At 50.9% G+C, this 21469-nt stretch overlaps 1 protein-coding gene across 2 annotated transcripts in view; it reads right to left on the bottom strand.

Annotated features, from left to right (window-relative positions):
• Window positions 1-21469, bottom strand: part of cfap210 (cilia and flagella associated protein 210) — a 123198-nt gene that overhangs the window by 98375 nt on the left and 3354 nt on the right. For both annotated transcript variants that reach the window (XM_072475870.1, XM_072475871.1), the window contains exons 2-3: window positions 7682-7759; window positions 3582-3805 (exon numbers count right to left, since the gene is read on the bottom strand). In XM_072475870.1, coding sequence (XP_072331971.1) covers window positions 3582-3805; window positions 7682-7759 — 302 coding nt within the window. The remainder of the gene's footprint in view (window positions 1-3581; window positions 3806-7681; window positions 7760-21469) is intronic.

Below are 21469 nucleotides of genomic sequence, written 5' to 3'. Positions count from 1 at the left end.
GCGGTCTCCGGAAACGAATGCGGGCCGCCACCACAATCCTCTCCATGGACCCCGTGCAGCCAGCGAGCGCCGTCATCTTCCTCCCCCGGGGTCACGTGTGGCCTCTGGGCGCCGCCAACTTGTCCCGCTGATGCCACGTGTGATAGATGGGCACCGCCATTTTGTGCACCCACAGCCATGTGCGACCAGTGGGCGCCGCCATCTTGGATGGACTCCCAGGACCTCAGTGCCAATGACCACACACCGCCCGGCGAGGACACCCAGCTGCTGCCGCGAATAGCCTCGGTGACCCTGGACCAGTCTCGGCCTCGAACACTCTCAACTGCTACAACAACGGTACTAATCAACGGGCACGAGACGTCCTGCTTAATCGACTCTAGGAGCATGGAGAGCTTCATACACCCCAACACGGTGAGGCGCTGTTCTCTCCCCGTCCACCCCGTTAATCAAAAAATCTCCCTGGTCTCTGGTTCCCACTCAGTAGAGATAAAGGGGTTTTGTGGAGCAAAACTCACGATCAGGGAAGGGAGTTCAAAAATGACCGGCTCTACGTCCTTCCCCACCTCTGCACGGCCACACTCCTAGGGTTAGACTTCCAGTGCAACCTCCAAAGTCTAACTTTCAAATTTGGTGGCCCTATAACCCCTATCACTGTCTGCAGCCTCACGACCCTCAAGGTCGATCCGCCTTCCCTGTTTGCGAACCTCACCCCGGCTTGCAAACCCATCGCCACCAGGAGCAGAAGGTACAGTGCCCAGGATCGGATCTTTATTAGGTCAGAGGTCCAACGGCTACTGAGGGAAGGAGTCATTGAAGCTAGCAACAGTCCCTGGAGAGCTCAAGTAGTGGTGGTTAAGATCGGGGAGAAGCATAGGATGGTCATCGACTACAGTCGGACCATCAACAGGTTTACGCAGCTGGACGCGTACCCTCTCCCCTGCATATCCGACCTGGTAAACAGGATCGCGCATTACAAGGTCTTCTCCACGGTGGATCTTAAATCCGCCTACCACCAGCTCCCCATCCGTACTAGTGACCGCAAGTACACTGCCTTCGAGGCAGATGGGCGGCTCTACCACTTTTAAGGGTTCCCTTCGGTGTCACTAGCGGGGTCTCGGTCTTCCACCACGAGATGGACTGAATGGTTGACCGGTACAGTTTACGTGCAACATTCCCGTATCTCGATAATGTCACCATCTGCGGCCACGACCAGCAGGACCACGACACCAACCTCCAAAAATTCCTCCAGACCGCAAGGATCCTTAACCTTGCGTACAACAAGGATAAATGCGTGTTTAGCACCTACCTTCTAGCCATCCTTGGCTACGCAGTGCGAAATGGAGTTCTCGGCCCCGACCCTGAACGCATGCGCCCCCTTATGGAGTTCCCCCGCCCTCACTGCTCCAAGGCCCTGAAGCGCTGCCTAGGCTTTTCACTATGCCCAGTGGGTCCCCAACAATACGGACAAGGCCCGTCCCCTGATTGACTCCACAGTTTTTCCCCTGTCGATGGAGGCCGCCAGGCCTTCAGCCGCATCAAAGCAGACATTGCAAAGGCCACGATGCACGCCATCGACGAGTCCCTCCCCTTTCAGGTCGAGAGCGACGTGTCCGATGTAGCTCTGGCGGCCACCCTCAACCAAGCGGGCAGACCGGTGGCCTTCTTCTCTCGTACCCTCCATGCTTCCGAAATCCGCCACACCTCAGTCGAAAAGGAGTCCCAGGCCATAGTAGAAGCTGTGCAACATTGGAGGCATTACCTGGTCGGCAGGAGATTCACTCTCCTCACTGATCAACGGTCGGTCGCCTTCATGTTCAATAATGCACAGCGGGGCAAGATAAAAAACGATAAGATCTTGCAGTGGAGGATCGAACGCTCCACCTATAACTACGAGATCTTGTATCGTCCCGGGAAGCTAAACGAGCCTCCTGATGCCCTGTCCCGCGGCACATGTGCCAATGCACAAGTGGACCGCCTCAGAGCTCTCCACGAGGACCTCTGCCACCATTTTATCAAGACCCGCAACCTGCCCTACTCCAATGAGGAGGTCAGGACAGCCACCAGGAATTGCCAAATCTGCGCAGAGTGCAAACCGCACTTCTACAGGCCAGAGAAAGCGCACCTGATAAAGGCTTCCCGTCCCTTTGAACGCCTCAGTATGGGCTTCAAAGGCCCCTTCCCCTCCACCAACCGCAACACGTACTTCCTGAACGTGATTGACGAGTACTCCCGATTCCCATTCGCCATCCCCTGCCCTGACATGACCGCAACCACCGTCATCAAAGCCCTCCATAGCATCTTTACGCTATTCGGGTTCCCCGCTTACATACATAGTGATAGGGGGTCCTCCTTTATGAGCGACGAACTGCGTCAATTCCTGCTCAGCAAGGGTACTGCCTCGAGCAGGATGACCAGTTACAACCCCCGGGGTAACGGACAGGTATGGAGGGAGAACGGAACAGTCTGGAAGACCGTCCTACTGGCCCTACGGTTCAGGAATCTCCCAGTCTCCCGCTGGCAGGAAGTCCTCCCGGATGCCCTCCACTCCAACCGGTCACTGCTGTGTACCATAACCAACCAAACACCTTACGAGCGTCTCCTTGTCTTCCCCAGGAAGTCCTCCTTTGGGACCTCGCTCCCGACCTGGCTGGCAGCTCCTGGACCCATCCTGCTCCGAAAACACGTGCGGGCGCACAAGTCGGACCCATTGGTCGAGAGGGTCCATCTTCTCCACACTAACCCCCAGTACGCGTACGTGGTGTACCCCGATGGCTGACAAGACACGGTCTCCCTACAAGACCTGGCGCCCGCCGGATCCCCACGCACACCCCAGCCACCAGTCCCACCTTCCCTCCCACCGGTGCACCTTACAGCCGCCCCCTTCCCAAGAGGATCGGTTCTTCCGCCGGCCCCGTCTAGGCCCCCTCGCCCACCGACGCACCTCACAGACGCTCCCTTCCCAGGTCAATCGGCTTCCCCACCAGCGTCGTCTTGGGGTGTTGAAGCTGCCACAGAGGTCGAAACCACGCTCCCGGAGTCACAGACGCCTGAACCTCCACCGGCGTCACCACCAAAGCTTTGACGATCACAGAGGAAGGCCAGAGCCCCCGATCGACTGATTGCTTCATTTTAAAGTGTATATAGTTAATTGTGAAATTGTAAATAGTTACGATAATAAGACAAAACGCTGTACGGAGGTATTACGGTACCTCCATAACTATAACTTTTACCACGTTACCATGTTGTAATACCAAGCCACCACCCCCACCGGATTCTTTTTTAACAGGGGGTGAATGTGGTAGTCTGTGTAGAAGTATTACGGTACCTAGTAATGCTGGAACACCATTGGTAGATAATGTATTTCCCATTGGTCAAGCTGTATGTTAGCTCCACCCTGCAAGGTGGGGTATAAGAGCCCGTGCCGCCCCAGCAGCTTTCTTTCTGTACCTGAGCTGCTGGGGGAAACATCTAGCTTATTAAAGCCTTCAGTTGGACTACAACCTCGCTTTAGTAGTCATTGATCGTGCATCAATAACATAACAATAATGAGAAATAATGGAGGATATTTGAAGTGTACTTACCGCAATGGTGTTTGTCCAGTTTTTAGTCACTTCTTTAGATCTTAAGTGTAAGATTTCTCTTTCTTCCTTTTGGGTACGGAAAAATTCTGCCTCTCTATTTATACCATTCAGACCATCCTGGATTCGTTGCCATTCTGCTTTTGGAAGTACTGTAACTTGTCGAAGGTCCACCAAATTTGGAAAATGTAATCCACCAGAGTCACTGGGTTTGTCATAAATCTGTGCTAAAATTCCCAAAACATGAATTGTGTCACAAGAATTTCATAAAAGCCAAGTACAGCCTTGCAGCAAAAGCATAGTGTGATTCACCTGCTACAAATGGTGGATGGTAAAACCAATCTTCAATTCATTCTATAAGAACTGATCATCAATACCTTACATTTGAGATCATGCATAGAAACACACATAGAAAATAGAAGCAGAGTAGGCATTCGGACCTTTGGGCCTGGTGCACCATTCATAATGATCATGGCTTATCATCAAATTCAATACCCTGATCCCACCTTCCACCATATCCCTTGATCCCTCTAGCCCAAAAAGCTATATCTAATTCCTTCTTGAAATCACATAATGATTTGGCCTCAACTACTTTCTGTGGTAGTAAATTCCACAGATTCACCACTCTCTGGATGAAGAAATTTCTCCTCAGCTCAGTCCTAAAAGGTTTACCCCTTACCTCAAACTATGAAATCTAGTTTTGGGCTCCTCCGCCAATGGAAACATTCTTTCTGAATCTACCCTGTCTGGTCCTGTTACAGTTTTATAAGTTTCTATGAGATCCCATCTCACTCTTCTAAACTCCAATGAATATAATCCTAGTTTCTCCTCATATGACAGTCCTGCCATCCCAGGAATTTGTTTGATAAACCTTTGCTGCACTCCATAGCAAGAACATCCTTCCTCAGTTAAGGATACCAAAACTGCACACAATACTCTAGGTGTGGCCTCACCAACGCCCTATACAATTGCAATGAAACATCCCTATTCCTACACTCAAAACCTCTCACTATGAATGCCAACATACCATTTGCCTTCTTTATGCCTGCTGTACCTCCGCGCTTACTTTCAGCGACTGATGCACGAGGTCACCAAGGTCTCGCTGAATATCCACCTCTCTCAATTTATACCTATTAAAATAATAATCTGCCTTTCTATTTTTGCTGCTGAAGTGGATAACCTCTCATTTATCCACATTATACGACGTCCACTCACTCAACCTGTCCAAATCACGTTGAAGCATCTCTGCATCCTCCTCACAGCTCACCATCCCACCCAACTTTGTATCATCTGAAAACTTGGAGACAAAACATTTAGTTCTCTTGTATAAATCATTAATATATAATGCGAACAGTTGGGGTCCTAGCACAGATCCTTGCAGTACTCCACTAGTCATTTCCTGCCAAACAGAAAAAGACCCATCTATTCCAACTCTTTGCTTCCTGTCTGCTAACCAGCTTTCTATCCATCTCAAGACATTACCGGCAGTTCCATGCCCTTTAACTTTACATATTAATCTGTTATGTAAGACCTCGTCAAAAGCCTTCTGAAAGTCTAAATAAACCACATCCACCGGTTCTCCCTGGCCAATTCTACTCGTTACATCTTCAAAGAATTTCAGATTTGTCAAACATGATTTCCCTTTTGTAAATCCATGCTAATTTTGTCTGATTATACCACTGTTTTCTAAATGCTGTGCTATGAAATCCCTGATAATAGATTCTAGCAACCTCCCTACTACTGACGTTAGGCTCACTGGTCTATTGTTCCATGTTTTCTCTCTACCCCCTTTTTTGAATAGTGGGGTTATATTAGCTACCCACCAATCTGTAGGCACTATTCCAGAGTTCAAGGATTTTGGAAAATGACCACCAATGGATCTACTATTTCTTGGGCCACTTCCTTAAGTACTCTGGGATGAAGATGATCAGGCCCTGGAGATTTATTCGCCTTCAATCCCATTAATTTCCCCAAAACCATTTCACTACTAATACTGATTTCCTTTAGCTCCTCACTAAAACTTGTGTTCCTCAGAACTTATTCATGTCTTCCTTTATAAAGGCAGAAGCAAAGTATGTATTTAGTTCCTCAGCCATTTCTTTGTTCCCCGTTATGAATTCAGGTGAGAAGCAGAACATGTACAGTTTAAAACCAGGCTTGCCCAACTTGTGGCCCGAGGGTCGATTGAGGCCCTCAAAGCTCCTCTACACAGCCCCTGGAGCCAGTTTTTAAAATGCCAATCTAATAGGCACGTTTAAATCAAAGAATCTGCATGGAGCCGCTCCTCCAATCACAGGTCACTTCTTGCCCATGATTGCTGCTGATAGGCTCACTAGATGGCGTGGGAAGCCGAGACCAGGGAGTGGGGTCCAGGGAACATAGGTGCCAAGGAGAGTGGCCCGGGCATCTGCAGCAGGGCTCAGGCTTCCAGGGAGTGTGTGTGTGAGGGGGGGTAGAGAGTGTGTGGGATGGTGAGAGAGTGTATGGGAGGGTGAGAGAGTGTATGGGGGTGTAAGAGACTGTTGGCGGGATGATGAGAGACTGTTGGTTCTGTTGGGGGATGGTGGGGTGAGAATGCAAGGTGAGAGTGTCCATTAGTCTGGTCCACTTCCAGCATCAGGGTTCTCAATCGCCCTCACCAACTCACATCATGATGCACTCTCATCCACTCTCACAGTGGGTGAGGTTAACTGAGGTACACCCTGAGCCCGGGGGTGATCCGGTAACACACCCCTTCTCATCCTATTACACTCTAATACCCATCTTTACGTATTACTCTTATTTTCTTTATTTTCTCAGCAAGTTGTTTCTTCTCATACCTTTTTTAAAAATTGTTGTGCCAAACTTTATCTTTCCAAAAGTTTCTCATTGGCCCCTTGAGTAATTTTCAAATGTGTTCCCCAATCCCCACGCAAAAAGGTTGGACAAGTCTGGTTTAAATCAAGTAAGCTTAAAACACAAATATATTTTCACTCAGCTCAAGTAGTTTCAGGATATGTTGTCCCAGTAACAAATACAGTCCACATTTTGTAATGCGTAGGATTCTATTGTATTTTTTAAAATATATTTTAATCTCTAATATCTTTGTTTCTGCAACCGTACATTTTTAACATGAAATTGTTTGCAAAAGAAATCCCCAGTGCATAAAAATAAGCATTGTGCAGATAAGAGAATGTTGTAAGGCACTTTATGGTTATAATTAAGGAATAGAAAAAGAGTTAGTCCTGTAGTGAGAGTTGTGAGGCCACCTATAACAGTGGTGAAGTGGTATAAATACCGAGATGAGACAAGCATGCAATAAAGGCGGAGTGGTTTTATTGATTAATTTTAACCTTCATATAGATTGGGATAAGCAGACTAGCAGATGACTGTAAGAGCAAAAGGAATAGGAGCAGTAGTTAAAAAGGTAGAGAATCTTTGATTGCGTCTATGTCCTAGAAAAAACAAGGAAAAAGCTCATATTAGATTTAGTAATGGGTAATGAGCCAGATATAGGTAAGAAGCTAATGGTAAATGAACATTTAGTTTGGGGCCCACGGGTGAATGGGTTGGTTTCCCATGTGCTTGGTGCGGTGGGGGTGGTCTCCGTCACCAGGGAATCTTTGTTTTAATTTTTACCTCTGGAGATCAGGGTGCCCTGGGACCCCGATCTCTGGAAAGCCGACGTTACCAGCAAGGCAGTCTCTTTCAGCCTGTCATACACGCCTCCAGCATTTCTTTTCTCTAATTTGCTGGAAACATGACATGAAAAGCCGGCTGCAGCCAGAGTGCTGCACGCCGCTTTTCCAGTCTGAGCCAGCACTTAGGAAAAAAAATTGAAATTCTGCCCTATACTTATAACTCCTCCTAGCCTGTATTAGATCTGGAATATACCTATTTTTGAATATTCAGACATAATCCAAAATCAGTGAACTACATTGCACTCAGTAGCATTAACTAATCATTTGATGTGTTACTTGTTAATTGACATTGAACTTGTGTTTTTCTTATCATATGATCGCCTAAAATCAGTTTTACTGTTACGTCCTATTTAACAATTTGAACTTATTCTGCAATAGCAGATATGCACTTCTATGTACTTTGCAGTATTAAATGCAACTTACCATTTACTTTGCCAAGATCGCTCACTTCATGACACCATGGCACACATTCATTGGCGTTCTGGACTGAAGATATTCTAGCTACAATGTATATATAATAGATATAAATAGTAGGACAACATTATTCAAAATTGCATAATTATAATAGCAACCATTTATTAACAGCTTTGGGCTCCCATCAGTGATCCAAATTCTAATTTAGTCCTGCAAGCTATCATTTTCATCAGATATATGATCAAACACTTTAGGTTTTAGTGGAAAAGACAATGATTTACTTTTTATATCTGTTGTTTTGTATGTGATACCTTTACGGCCTTGAATTGTCCAACATTACATACTTGCATTCATCGGTCTCAGGAGTCGATGGACTGCACCCAGGGTGTATGTCACCTCTGTGTTGAATATTGTCTGTTGTGGCTGTAGGGGCTAATTCGTGTTTGGCAGCCTGTTCTGCAGCTGACACGGATGAAAAATGTTGGTCAGAGATGAACTTTTTAAAGAATCTTTCCAATTAAGGGGCAATTTAGTGTGGCCAATCCACCTACCCTGCACATCTTTGGGTTATGGGGATGAGACCCATGTGGACACGGAGAGAATGTGCAAACTCCACACGGACAGTGACCCGGGGCTGGGATCAAACCCAGGTCCTCGGCGCCGTGATGCAGCAGTGCTAACCACAGCACCAACATGCCGCCATGGCCAGAGATAAACTGATGTTTTTTTCTTTCCAACGTGCTCTCTTTTTGATCATCTGGTCATTTCTTTTGTCCTCTACATTCCAACCCCTTCTTTTTTTTTTTTTAAATAATATTTTATTGAAAATTTTTGGTCAACCAACACAGTACATTGTGCATCCTTTACACAACATTATAACAATACAGATAATAATGACCTTTTTTTATTTAAACAAGAACAAAAGAAAACAACAACAAATAAATAAATATTAAATAACAAAAATAAAAACTAGCCCTAATTGGCAACTGCCTTGTCTCAGGCCACACACCCCCCACCCCCTCCCCACCCCCCCTCCCCCCCCCCCCAAGTCCTGGGCTGCTGCTGCTGCCTTCTTTTTTTCCCCCATCTATCTTTCCGCAAGATATTCGACGAACGGTTGCCACCGCCTGGTAAACCCTTGAGCCGACCCCCTTAGGACGAACTTAATCCGCTCTAGCTTTATAAACCCCGCCATTTCATTTATCCAGGTCTCCACCCCCGGGGGCTTGGCTTCTTTCCACATTAGCAATATCCTGCGCCGGGCTACTAGGGACGCAAATGCCAAAACATCGGCCTCTCTCGCCTCCTGCACTCCCGGCTCTTGTGCAACCCCAAATATAGCCAACCCCCAGCTTGGTTCGACCCGGACTCCTACTACTTTCGAAAGCACCTTTGTCACCCCCATCCAAAACCCCTGTAGTGCCGGGCATGACCAAAACATATGGGTATGATTCGCTGGGCTTCTCGAGCACCTCGCACACCTATCCTCCACCCCAAAAAATTTACTGAGCCGTGTTCCAGTCATATGTGCCCTGTGTAATACCTTAAACTGAATCAGGCTTAGCCTGGCGCACGAGGACGACGAGTTTACCCTGTTTAGGGCATCTGCCCACAGCCCCTCCTCGATCTCCTCCCCTAGCTCTTCTTCCCATTTCCCTTTTAGTTCGTCCACCATAGTCTCCCCTTCATCCCTCATTTCCCTATATATATCCGACACCTTACCGTCCCCCACCCATTTCTTCGAGATGACTCTGTCCTGCACCTCTTGTGTCGGGAGCTGCGGGAATTCCCTCACCTGTTGCCTCGCAAAAGCCCTCAATTGCATGTACCTGAATGCATTCCCTTGGGGCAACCCATATTTCTCAGTCAGCGCTCCCAGACTCGCGAACTTCCCATCCACAAATAGATCTTTCAATTGCGTTATACCTGCTCTTTGCCACATTCCATATCCCCCATCCATTCCCCCCGGGGCAAACCTGTGGTTGTTTCTTATCGGGGACCCCCCCAATGCTCCGGTCTTTCCCCTATGTCGTCTCCACTGTCCCCAAATCTTCAGTGTAGCTACCACCACCGGACTCGTGGTATAGTTCCTTGGTGAGAACGGCAATGGGGCTGTCACCATAGCCTGCAGGCTGGTCCCCCTACAGGACGCCCTCTCTAATCTCTTCCACGCCGCTCCTTCCTCCTCTCCCATCCACTTACTCACCATTGAAATATTAGCGGCCCAATAATACTCACTTAGGCTCGGTAGTGCCAGCCCCCCCCTATCCCTACTACGCTGTAAGAATCCCTTCCTCACTCTCGGAGTCTTCCCGGCCCAAACAAAACCCATGATACTCTTTTCTATCCTTTTGAAAAAAGCCTTCGTGATCACCACCGGGAGGCACTGAAACACAAAGAGGAATCTCGGGAGGACCACCATCTTAACCGCCTGCACCCTCCCTGCCATTGACAATGCTACCATATCCCATCTCTTGAAATCTTCCTCCATCTGTTCCACCAACCGCGTCAAATTTAGCCTGGGCAATGTGCCCCAATTCTTAGCTATCTGGATCCCCAGGTAACGAAAGTCTCTTGTTACCTTCCTCAACGGTAGGTCTTCTATTTCTCTACTCTGCTCCCCTGGATGCACCACAAACAGCTCACTCTTCCCCATGTTCAATTTATACCCTGAAAAATCCCCAAACTCCCCAAGTATCCGCATTATTTCTGGCATCCCCTCCGCTGGATCCGCCACATATAGTAGCAGATCATCCGCATATAAAGATACCCGGTGTTCTTCTCCTCCCCTAAGTATTCCCCTCCATCTCTTGGAACCTCTCAGCGCTATCGCCAGGGGCTCAATCGCCAGTGCAAACAGTAATGGGGACAGAGGACATCCCTGCCTTGTCCCTCTATGGAGCCGAAAATATGCCGATCCCCGTCCATTCGTGACCACACTCGCCACTGGGGCCCTATACAACAGCTGCACCCATCTAACATACCCCTCTCCAAACCCAAATCTCCTCAACACCTCCCACAGATAATCCCATTCCACTCTATCAAATGCTTTCGCGGCATCCATCGCCACTACTATCTCCGTTTCACCCTCTGGTGGGGCCATCATCATTACCCCTAACAGCCTCCGTATATTCGTGTTCAGCTGTCTCCCCTTCACAAACCCAGTTTGGTCCTCATGAACCACCCCCGGGACACATTCCTCTATTCTCATTGCCATTACCTTGGCCAGGACCTTGGCATCCACATTGAGGAGGGAAATTGGTCTGTAGGACCCGCATTGTAGCGGATCCTTTTCCTTCTTTAAGAGAAGCGATATCGTTGCTTCTGACATAGTCGGGGGCAGTTGTCCCCTTTCCTTTGCCTCGTTAAAGGTCCTCGTCAGTAGCGGGGCGAGCAAGTCCAAATATTTTCTGTAAAATTCAACTGGGAATCCGTCCGGTCCCGGGGCCTTTCCCGTCTGCATGTTCCTAATTCCTTTCACCACTTCTTCTACCGTGATCTGTGCTCCCAGTCCCACCCTTTCCTGCTCTTCCACCTTGGGAATTTCCAGCCGATCCAAAAATCCATCATTCTCTCCCTCCCATCCGGGGGTTGAGCTTCATACAATTTTTTATAAAATGTCTTGAACACTTGGTTCACTCTCTCCGCTCCCCGCTCCGTCTCTCCTTCCTCGTCCCTCACCCCCCCTATTTCCCTCGCTGCTCCCCTTTTCCTCAATTGGTGTGCCAGCAATCTGCTCGCCTTCTCTCTATATTCATACTGTACACCCTGCGCCTTCCTCCATTGTGCCTCTGCAGTGCCTGTAGTCAGCAAGTCAAATTCCACATGCAGCCTTTGCCTTTCCCTGTACAGTCCCTCCTCCGGTGCTTCCGCATATTGTCTATCCACCCTCAAAAGTTCTTGCAGCAACCGCTCCCGTTCCTTACTCTCCTGCTTCCCTTTATGTGTCCTTATTGATATCAGCTCCCCCCTAACCACCGCCTTCAACGCCTCCCAGACCACTCCCACCTGAACCTCCCCATTGTCATTGAGTTCCAAGTACTTTTCAATGCATCCCCTCACCCTTAGGCACACCCCCTCATCCGCCATTAGTCCCATGTCCATTCTCCAGGGTGGGCGCCCTCTTGTTTCAAGTCTACCCAGTGTGGGGCATGATCCGAAATGGCTATAGCCGTGTATTCCGTTCCCCTCACCCTCGGGATCAATGCCCTACCCAACACAAAAAAGTCTATGCGTGAATAGACTTTATGGACATAGGAGAAAAACGAGAACTCCTTACTCCTAGGTCTACTGAATCTCCACGGGTCCACCCCTCCCATCTGCTCCATAAAATCCTTAAGCACCTTGGCTGCTGCCGGCCTCCTACCAGTCCTGGACTTCGACCTATCCAGCCTTGGTTCCAACACCGTGTTAAAGTCTCCCCCCATTATCAGCTTTCCGGTCTCTAGGTCTGGGATGCGTCCTAGCATTCGCCTCATAAAGTTGGCATCGTCCCAGTTCGGGGCATACACGTTTACCAAAACCACCATCTCTCCCTGTAATTTGCCACTCACCATCACGTATCTGCCCCCGTTATCACCCACTATAGTCTTCGCCTCGAACATTACCCGCTTCCCCACTAATATAGCCACCCCCCTGTTTTTCGCATCCAGCCCCGAATGGAACACCTGCCCCACCCATCCTTTGCGCAACCTAACCTGGTCTATCAGTTTCAGGTGCGTTTCCTGTAGCATAACCACATCTGCTTTAAGTTTCTTAAGGTGTGCGAGTACTCGTGCCCTCTTTATCGGCCCGTTAAGCCCCCTCACGTTCCACGTGATCAGCCGAGTTGGGGGGCTTCCCACCCCCCCCCCCCCTTGCCGGTTAGCCATCATCTTTTTCCAGCTTCTCACCCAGTTCCCACGCAGCTGTATCTCTCCCAGACGGTGCCCCCCCGCCCATCCTTTCCCGTACCCACTCCCCCCTTTCCCCAGCAGCAGCAACCCAGTAATTCCCCCCTCCCCCCCCCCCCTGCTAGACCCCCCGCTAGCGTAATTACTCCCCCCATGTTGCTCCCAGAAGTCAGCAAACTCTGGCTGACCTCGGCTTCCCCCCGTGATCACGGCTCGCACCGTGCGACGCCCCCTCCTTCCTGCTTCTCTATTCCCGCCATAATTATCATAGCGCGGGAACCAAGCCCGCGCCTCTCCCTCGGCCCCGCCTCCCATGGCCAACGCCCCATCTCCTCTCCCTCCCCACCTCCCCCCATCACCACCTGTGGGAGAAAGAAAAGTTACCATACCGCAGGGTTAAAACATAAAACCCCTCTTCGCCCCCCCCCCCCCCCCATTCGCCCCACCACTTTGTCCAAACGTTCATTTTCATAATCCAATCATTCCAATTTTTCTTCTACAATAAAAGTCCACGCTTCATCCGCCGTTTCAAAGTAGTGGTGCCTCCCTTGATATGTGACCCACAGTCTTGCCGGTTGCAGCATTCCAAATTTTATCTTCTTTTTGTGAAGTACCGCTTTGGCCCGATTAAAGCTCGCCCTCCTTCTCGCCACCTCCGCACTCCAATCTTGATAAACGCGGATCACCGCGTTCTCCCATTTACTACACCGAGTTTTCTTCGCCCATCTAAGGACCATTTCGCTATCCTTAAAACGGAGGAATCTCACCACTATGGCTCTGGGAGTTTCTCCTGCTCTCGATCCTCGCACCATAACTCGGTATGCTCCCTCCACCTCCAACGGACCCGTCGGGGCCTCCGCTCCCATTAACGAGTGCAGCATCGTGCTCACATATGCCCCGACGTCCGCCCCCTCCACACCTTCAGGAAGGCCAAGAATCCTCAAGTTGTTCCTCCTTGCGTTGTTTTCCAGTGCCTCCAACCTCTCCACAGATCGTTTCTGGTGTGCCTCCTGTATCTCCGACTTCACCACCAGGCCCTGTATATCGTTCTCATTCTCTGCTGCTTTCGCCTTCACGACCCGAAGCTCCTGCTCCTGGGTCTTTTGTTCCTCTTTCAGCCCTTCAATCGCCTGGAATATCGGGGCCAACAACTCTTTCTTCATTTCCTTTTTTATCTCCTCCACGCAGCGTTTCAAGAACTCTTGTTGTTCAGGGCCCCATATGAAACTGCCACCTTCCGACGCCATCTTGGTTTCTGCTTGCCTTCCTTGCCGTTGTTCCAAAGGATCCGCTGCAATCCAGCCACTTTCCTCTCCTTTTTCCATCCGTGTCCAGGGGGAACACCCTTCTGGTTTACCGCACGGTGTTTTTAGCCGTTAAAATTGCCGTTGGGGCTCCTATCAAGAGCCCAAAAGTCCGTTCCACCGGGAGCTGCCGAAACGTGCGACTCAGCTGGTCATCGCCGCACCCGGAAGTTCACATTCCAACCCCTTCTTGACTGACTGTCTACATGTACTTTGGTCAACAACGAGGTTTTCCGATGCATTGACTCTGATCCCAGCCAACCAGAAATCTTGCATGTAGACATCCTTGTATCGCAGACATGAGTGACCTGTTGGTCTCATGCAGCTAGCAAGTCCGCCATAGGACATATCTTTGGGAATGCGGCCATCATCTGTTTGACTCCCATGACTCAGCCAACGGAGTGGTCGTTGACTCAAGAGGACAAACATGCTGAGAATGCATGTGCACTGGTGTACTTCCATATTCAGCACTCTGTCTTGTCAGGATATGCCTAATATTTGTCTGAGGCAGCGGAGGCAGAAGCTGTTCAGCCACTTTTCTTGGCTTGCATAAGATTGCTCATGGGTGGTGAGAACACAAGCCTGGTACACACGGTGCTTTGTATTTTTGGTTAGTTTGCAAATGGTCCATATCCAGCTTCTCAACTTTGACATGACAGCTGTGGCCTTGGCAATCCTGTTGCTGATTTCAGCATCAAGGGACAGTTTGCTGGTAAATGTTGATCCAAGGTATGTAAAGCTGTCAACAACTGCCAGAGTGAGACTGTCAATGTTGTTGGAAGGTAGGGTGTCTATGTCCTAGTCCATAACTTTGGTCTTCCAGATGCTGATTATCAGTCCAAGCTCCTTGCAGGCCTCAGAGAATGAGCTACAAACTATTGCAAGTGAATTTCAGTATGGGGTGACAGTGCGTTGTCATCAGTCAACAACATCTCACAAACTAACACATTGCGTACTTTGGTCTCGACGCAAAGTCAAAGGTTTTTCCTCAAATCTCCCCTAAACTTCCCACCCCTCACTTTGAATTTGTGTCCCCTCGTAAATGACCCTTCAACTAAGGGGAACAGCTGCTCCCTATCTACCCTGTCCAAGCCCCTCATAATCTTGTACACCTCAATCAGACTTCTCTGATTCAGAGAAAACAACCAATTTCAGGCAACATTCTGGTGAATCTTTTCTGCACCCCCTACAGTGCAAATATATACTTCCTATAATGTAGCAACCAGAATTGCACACAGTACTCCAGCTGTGGCCTCACCAAAGTTCTATATAGCTCCATCATGGCCTCCATGCTTTTGTAATCTATGCTCCGATTGATAAAAGTGAATGTCCCATCTGCCTTTTTCACCACCCTATTAACCTGCCCTTCTGCCTTCAGCGATCTATGGACAAACACGCCACGGTCCCTTTGTTCTTCGTAACTTCCCAGTGCCAGATCTTTCATAGTATACCTCCTTGTTAAATTGCTCCTTCCAAAGTGTATTACCTCACACTTATAAGGGTTAAATTCCATCTTCCACTTATCCGTCCATTTGACCATCCCATCTATATCTTCGTGTAGGGCAGCACGGTGGCGCAGTGGTAGCACTGCAGTCTCATGGCGCCGAGGTCCCAGATTCGATCCCGGCTCTGGGTCACTGTCCATGTGGAGTTTGCACATTCTCCCCGTGTTTGCGTGGGTTTCGCCCCACAACCCAAAGATGTGCAAGGTAGGTGGACTGAACATGCTAAATTGCCCCTTAATTGGAAAAATAAATTGGGTACTCTAAATTTATTAAAAGACAGTTAACCTCACTTTTAACCACCCAGCCAATCTTTGCGTCATCCTGCCCTTCATGTAGTCATCTGTGTCATTTATATAAATAACAAACAATAAGGACCCAACACAGATCCCTGTGGCATGCCACTGGTCATTGACTTCCAAACACTAAAACAGCCATCTATCATCACTCTGTCTCCTACCGCTAAGCCAATTAGGAATCCACCTTATCAATCACCCTGTATCCCATGTGCATTTGCCTTCTTTTTAAAAAAAATATATTTATTCAAATTTTTCAACAAAACACCCCCCCCAACAAAAAGAAACAAGAACACAACAATCAGAAATTATACATTGGATTTCCCCCATATACAATAACCCCCCGTACAACATTTAAAAACACAAATAGGGAACCCCCCCCCCCCACCTTCAACCAAACACCACCCCCTCCATCCCCCCCCCCCTCCGCCCTTGGGCTGCTGCTGCTGCTGACCTCCTCCTAACACTCCACAAGATAGTCTAGGAACGGTTGCCACCGCCTGAGGAACCCTTGCACAGACCCTCGCAAGGCAAACTTTATCCTCTCCAGCTTGATGAACCCTGCCATGTCACTGATCCAATCTTCCACACTAGGGGGCTTTGCATCTTTCCATTGTAGCAAAATCCTCCGCCGGGCTACCAGGGACGCAAAGGTCAGAATACCGGCCTCTTTCGCCTCCTGCACTCCCGGCTCGTCCGATACCCCAAATATTGCCAATCCCCAGCTCAGCTTGACCCGGGCGTTCACCACCTTGGACATAGCCCTCGCAAAACCCCTCCAAAACTCATCCAGCGCCGGGCATGACCAGAACATATGGACGTGGTTTGCCGGGCTCCCCGAGGACCACCCACATCTGTCCTCCACCCCAAAGAACCTACTCAACTTCGCCCCTGTCATATGCGCTCTGTGAGTAACTTTGAACTGTATTAGGCTGAGCCTGGCGCAAGAGGAGGAAGAATTAACCCAACTCAGGGCATCAGCCCACAGACCCTCATCTATCTCCTCCCCAAGCTCCTCCCCCCACTTATCCTTTAACTCCTCCACCGAGGCCTCCTCCTCTTCCTTCAGCGCCTGGTAAATCGCCGAAACCGTGCCTTCTCCAACCCATACACCCGAAATCACCCTGTCCTGAATCCCACGTGCCGGAAGCAGCGGGAATTCCCTCACCTGCCGCCTCACAAACGCCCTCACTTGCATGTACCTGAAAGCGTTTCCCGGGGGTAGCCCAAACTTCTCCTCCAGAGCCCCTAGGCTCGCAAACGTCCCATCGATGAACAGGTCCCAATTCCTCTAATCCCTGCCCGATGCCAGCTCCGAAACCCCCCATCCATCCTTCCCGGGACGAACCGATGGTTCTCCCGAATCGGGGACCAAACCGAGGCTCCCAGCTCGCCCCTGTGTCACCTCCACTGCCCCAGATCTTCAGCGTCGCCGCCACCACCGGACTCGTGGTGTACCTTGTCGGCGAGAGCGGCAGCGGTGCCGTCACCAGCGCCCTCAGGCTCGTGCCTATACAGGACGCCATCTCTAGCCTCTTCCACGCCATCCCCTCTCCCTCCATTACCCACTTACGGATCATTGCCACATTGGCTGCCCAATAATAGCCCTGTCCCTCCCTGCTCCAGAAACACTCTCTTCACCCTCGGGGTCTTATTCGCCCACAGAAATCCCATGATGCTCCTGGTTACCCGTTTGAAAAAGGCCTTGGGGATCATAATGGGAAGGCACTGGAACACAAAGAGAAACCTCGGGAGGACCGTCATTTTGACCAACTGCACCCTACCCGTTAGTGAGAGTGGCAGCATATCCCATCTTTTAAAATCCTCCTCCATCTGCTCCACCAACCGCGTCAAATTGAGCTTGTACAGGGCCCCCCAACTCCTAGCTACTTGGATCCCTAGGTACCGAAAGCTCCTTTCCGCCCTCTTCAGCGGTAGCTCGTCTATCCCCCTTTCCTGGTCCCCTGAATGCACCATTCCCTACGTTGAGTTTATAGCCCGAAAAGTCCCCAAACTCCCTAAGGATCCGCATGACCTCCGCCATTCCCTCCACTGGATCCGCAACATACAACAACAGGTCGTCGGCATACAACGACACCCGGTGTTCCTCTGCCCCCCCCCGGACCAGTCCCTTCCATTTCCTGGACTCCCTCAGTGCCATGGCCAGCGGCTCAATTGCCAGTGCAAACAACAAGGGGGATAAGGGGCACCCCTGCCTCGTCCCCCGGTACAGCCGAAAGTAGAACATAGAACATTACAGCGCAGTACAGGCCCTTCGGCCCTCGATGTTGCGCCGACCTGTGAAACCACTCGAAAGCCCATCTACACTATTCCCTTATCGTCCATATGTCTATCCAATGACCATTTGAATGCCCTTATAGAACATAGAACATTACTATGACCTCCGCCGGTTCGTAGCCACTGGGGCTCTATATAGCAGCCTGACCCAACTGATCAACCCCTCCTCGAACCCAAACCTCCGCAACATTTCCCAAAGATACTCCCACTCCACCCGATCAAAGGCCTTCTCCGCGCCCATAGCTGCCACTACCTCCGCTTCCCCCTCCACCGAGGGCACCATGATCACATTGAGGAGCCTCCGCACATTTGTATTTAGCTGTCTACCCTTCACAAATCGCGTCTGGTCCTCATGAATCACCCCCGGGCACAGTCCTCAATTCACGTAGCCAGCACCTTCGCCAGCAACTTAGCGTCAATATTGAGGAGCGAGATCGGTCTAGACAACCCATATTGCAATGGATCCTTGTCCTGCTTCAAGATCAAAGAAATCAGCGCCCTGGACATTGTCAGGGGCAAGTTCCCCCCCTCCCTCGCCTTACTAAAAGTCCTCACTAGCAACGGGCCCAGCAGGTCCACGTATTTCCTCGTCTGCATGCTCCCCAATCCTTTAACCAGCTCCTCCAGTCCAATCGGCACCCCCAAACCAGCCACCTCCTCCTCCACCCTCAGGAACCTCAGCTGATCTAGGAATCGTCGCATTCCCTCCTCCCCCGCTGGGGGCTCAGACCTGTACAGATCCCCATAGAAGTCCCTAAATACCTCGTTTATTCTCACCTCACTCCGCACCGTATTGCCCCCCTCTATCCTCAACTCCACCAATCTCCCTCGCTACCTCACTCTTACGAAGCTGATGTGCCAGCATCCGACTCGCCTTCTCCCCATACTCATATGTCGCCCCCTACGCTTTCCTCCACTGTGCCTCTGCTTTCCCCGTGGTCATCAGGTCGATTTCCGTCTGGAGGTTCCGTCGCTCCCTAAGTAGCCCCTCCTCGGGGGCCTCTGCATACCTCTCCCTCTCCTTTCTCTTCTCCCTGTGGACCCTAATGGAGATGAGCTCTCCCCTGACCACCGCCTTCAACGCCTCCCAGACTACCCCCACCTGCACCTCCCCATTGTCGTTGGCCTCCAAATAAATTTCAATGCACCCCCACACCCGCCTGCACACCCCCTCATCCGCCAACACTCCCACATCAAGGCACCACAGCGGGCGCTGGTCCCTCTCCTCCCCCAACTCCAGCTCCTCCCAATGCGGGGCGTGGTCCGAGATGGCTATGGCCGAATATTCCGTTCCCTCCACTTTCGGGATTAGCACCCTACTCAAAATGAAAAAATCTATCCGGGAGTAGGCTCTATCGACAAGGGAAAATAAGGAAAATTCCCTGGCCAGCGGCCTGGCAAACCTCCATGGATCCACTCCCCCCATCTGGTCCATAAACCCCCTGAGCACCTTGGCCGCAGCCGGCCTCTTACCCGTCCTGGACCTAGAACGGTCCAGTGCTGGGTCCAACACCGTGTTGAAGTCCCCCCCCCATTATCAAGCTTACTACCTCCAGATCCGGAATCCGACCCAGCATGCGTTTCATAAATCCGGCATCATCCCATTTCGGGGCATATACGTTCACCAGGACCACCCGCACCCCCTGCAACCTACCACTCACCATCACATATCGACCTCTATTATCCACTACAATATTCAGTGCCTCGAACGACAACCGCTTCCCCACCAGTATTGCAACGCCTCTGTTTTTCGCATCCAGCCCTGAATGAAAGACCTGCCCTACCCATCCCTTTCTCAGCCTAACCTGATCTGCCTCCTTCAGCTGTGTCTCCTGGAGCATAATTACGTCTGCCTTCAGTCCCTTTCAGTGCGCGAACACCCGGGCCCTCTTGACTGGCCCGTTCAGGCCCCTCACATTCCAAGTTATCAGCCGGATCGTGGGGGCTACACGCCCCCCCCTCCCCCCGCCGACTAGCCATCTCCTTTTCTAGGCCAGCAAAGTGCCCGCGCCTCCCGCACCCTCCAGTCCCCCAGGCGGCGGACCTCCGCCCTGACTACCTCTCCTACTTCCAGCTCCCCTTTGGCCAATGCAGCAGCAACCCAGTTCCCCCCCCTCCCCCCCTGCTAGATCCTCATCTAGCCATTTCGCTCCCCCCATGACACTCCCATAAGTCAGCTGACTCCTGCTGACCCCGGCCTCTCCCGCCATTCCATCGACCCCCCCAGTGTGAGAATTCCCCCATCCCTTGGCAGTCAGTGTGCGTTCCTCTCCAGCACCGCCCTTCCCCCCCGGCCCCGCCCCCATCCTTCCCTAACACAGGAAAAAGCCTGCGCTTTCCTGAGCTGGCCCCGCCCCCTCTGGCGCAGCTCCTTTTCGGGACCTTACCCCAACTCCCCATCCCCGGGCCTCCACCCCCCCTCTTCCTCTGTGGGGCCCTGCCCCTCCAACACCGACGCCCACACTCTCCCACAGCCCCCACATCAAATCCATTCACCCATCCCCACCCAGCACTCAAACAAAAAGAACATTCCCCAAACGCAGTAAACACAGTAAACATCCCCCCACGACAAACCCACAATTTGAGTCCAACTTTTCAGTCTGTATAAAGTTCCATGCCTCATCAGGCGTTTCAAAATAGTGGTGCCGATCTTGAAACATGACCCACAATCGCGCTGGCTGCAGCATCCCAAACTTCACCCCCTTCCGATGGAGCACCGCCTTAGCCCGATTGAAACCAGTCCTCTTCTTAGCCACCTCCGCACTCCAGTCCTGGTAAATTCGGATCTCCGTGTTCTCCCACCTGCTGCTCCGCTCTTTTTTGGCCCATCTCAGGACACACTCTTTGTCCATAAAGCGGTGGAACCTCACCACTACAGCCCTTGGCGGCTCGTTGGCTTTGGGTCTCCTGGCCAGGACCCGATGAGCCCCATCCAGCTCCAGGGTTCTTCCTCCTCGACCTATTCTCCAGGTCCTCAAATTTTTCCGCCCACCTCTTGTGCAGCGCCTCGTGCGCCTCCATCTTCATCGCTGCACCTCCCGGATCGCCGGCCCTTGGGCCTTCTGGGTCGCCACAAGCTTCTCAATCGCCGCCTTCATTGGCGCCAGCATTTCTGTCCTCAGCTCCTCAAAGCAGCGTTTAAGAAACTCCTGCTGCTCCTGCGACCACTGCGCCCACGGTGCTTGGTCTCCACCCGCCGCCATCTCACTTTTCCTCCCTCGCACTTTTCGCTGCACCAGGATCACTTTTTTCACCGCTCCACTCCTGGTCCAATCCATATAATGTCGGTGGGACCTTGCTGTCACCTTCCCACACTGGAAGCCGTCGAACAATTGCCGTTGGGGCCCCTCTGAAGAGCCCAAAAGTCCGTTCCAGGCGGGAGCTGCCGAACGTGCGACCTACCTAGGCATAGCCGCAACCGGAAGTCCTGCATTTGCCTTCTTAATAAGAAGGCTGAGAGTACTATGTACCTAGACTACTATGTACAGTTTTGGTCTCATTACTT

This window comes from Scyliorhinus torazame, chromosome 2, assembly GCF_047496885.1.
Source record: "Scyliorhinus torazame isolate Kashiwa2021f chromosome 2, sScyTor2.1, whole genome shotgun sequence".
NCBI lineage: Eukaryota > Metazoa > Chordata > Chondrichthyes > Carcharhiniformes > Scyliorhinidae > Scyliorhinus > Scyliorhinus torazame.
The sequence above is the reverse complement of the archived record's forward strand: the minus strand, read 5'-3'. Positions and strand labels throughout refer to the sequence as shown.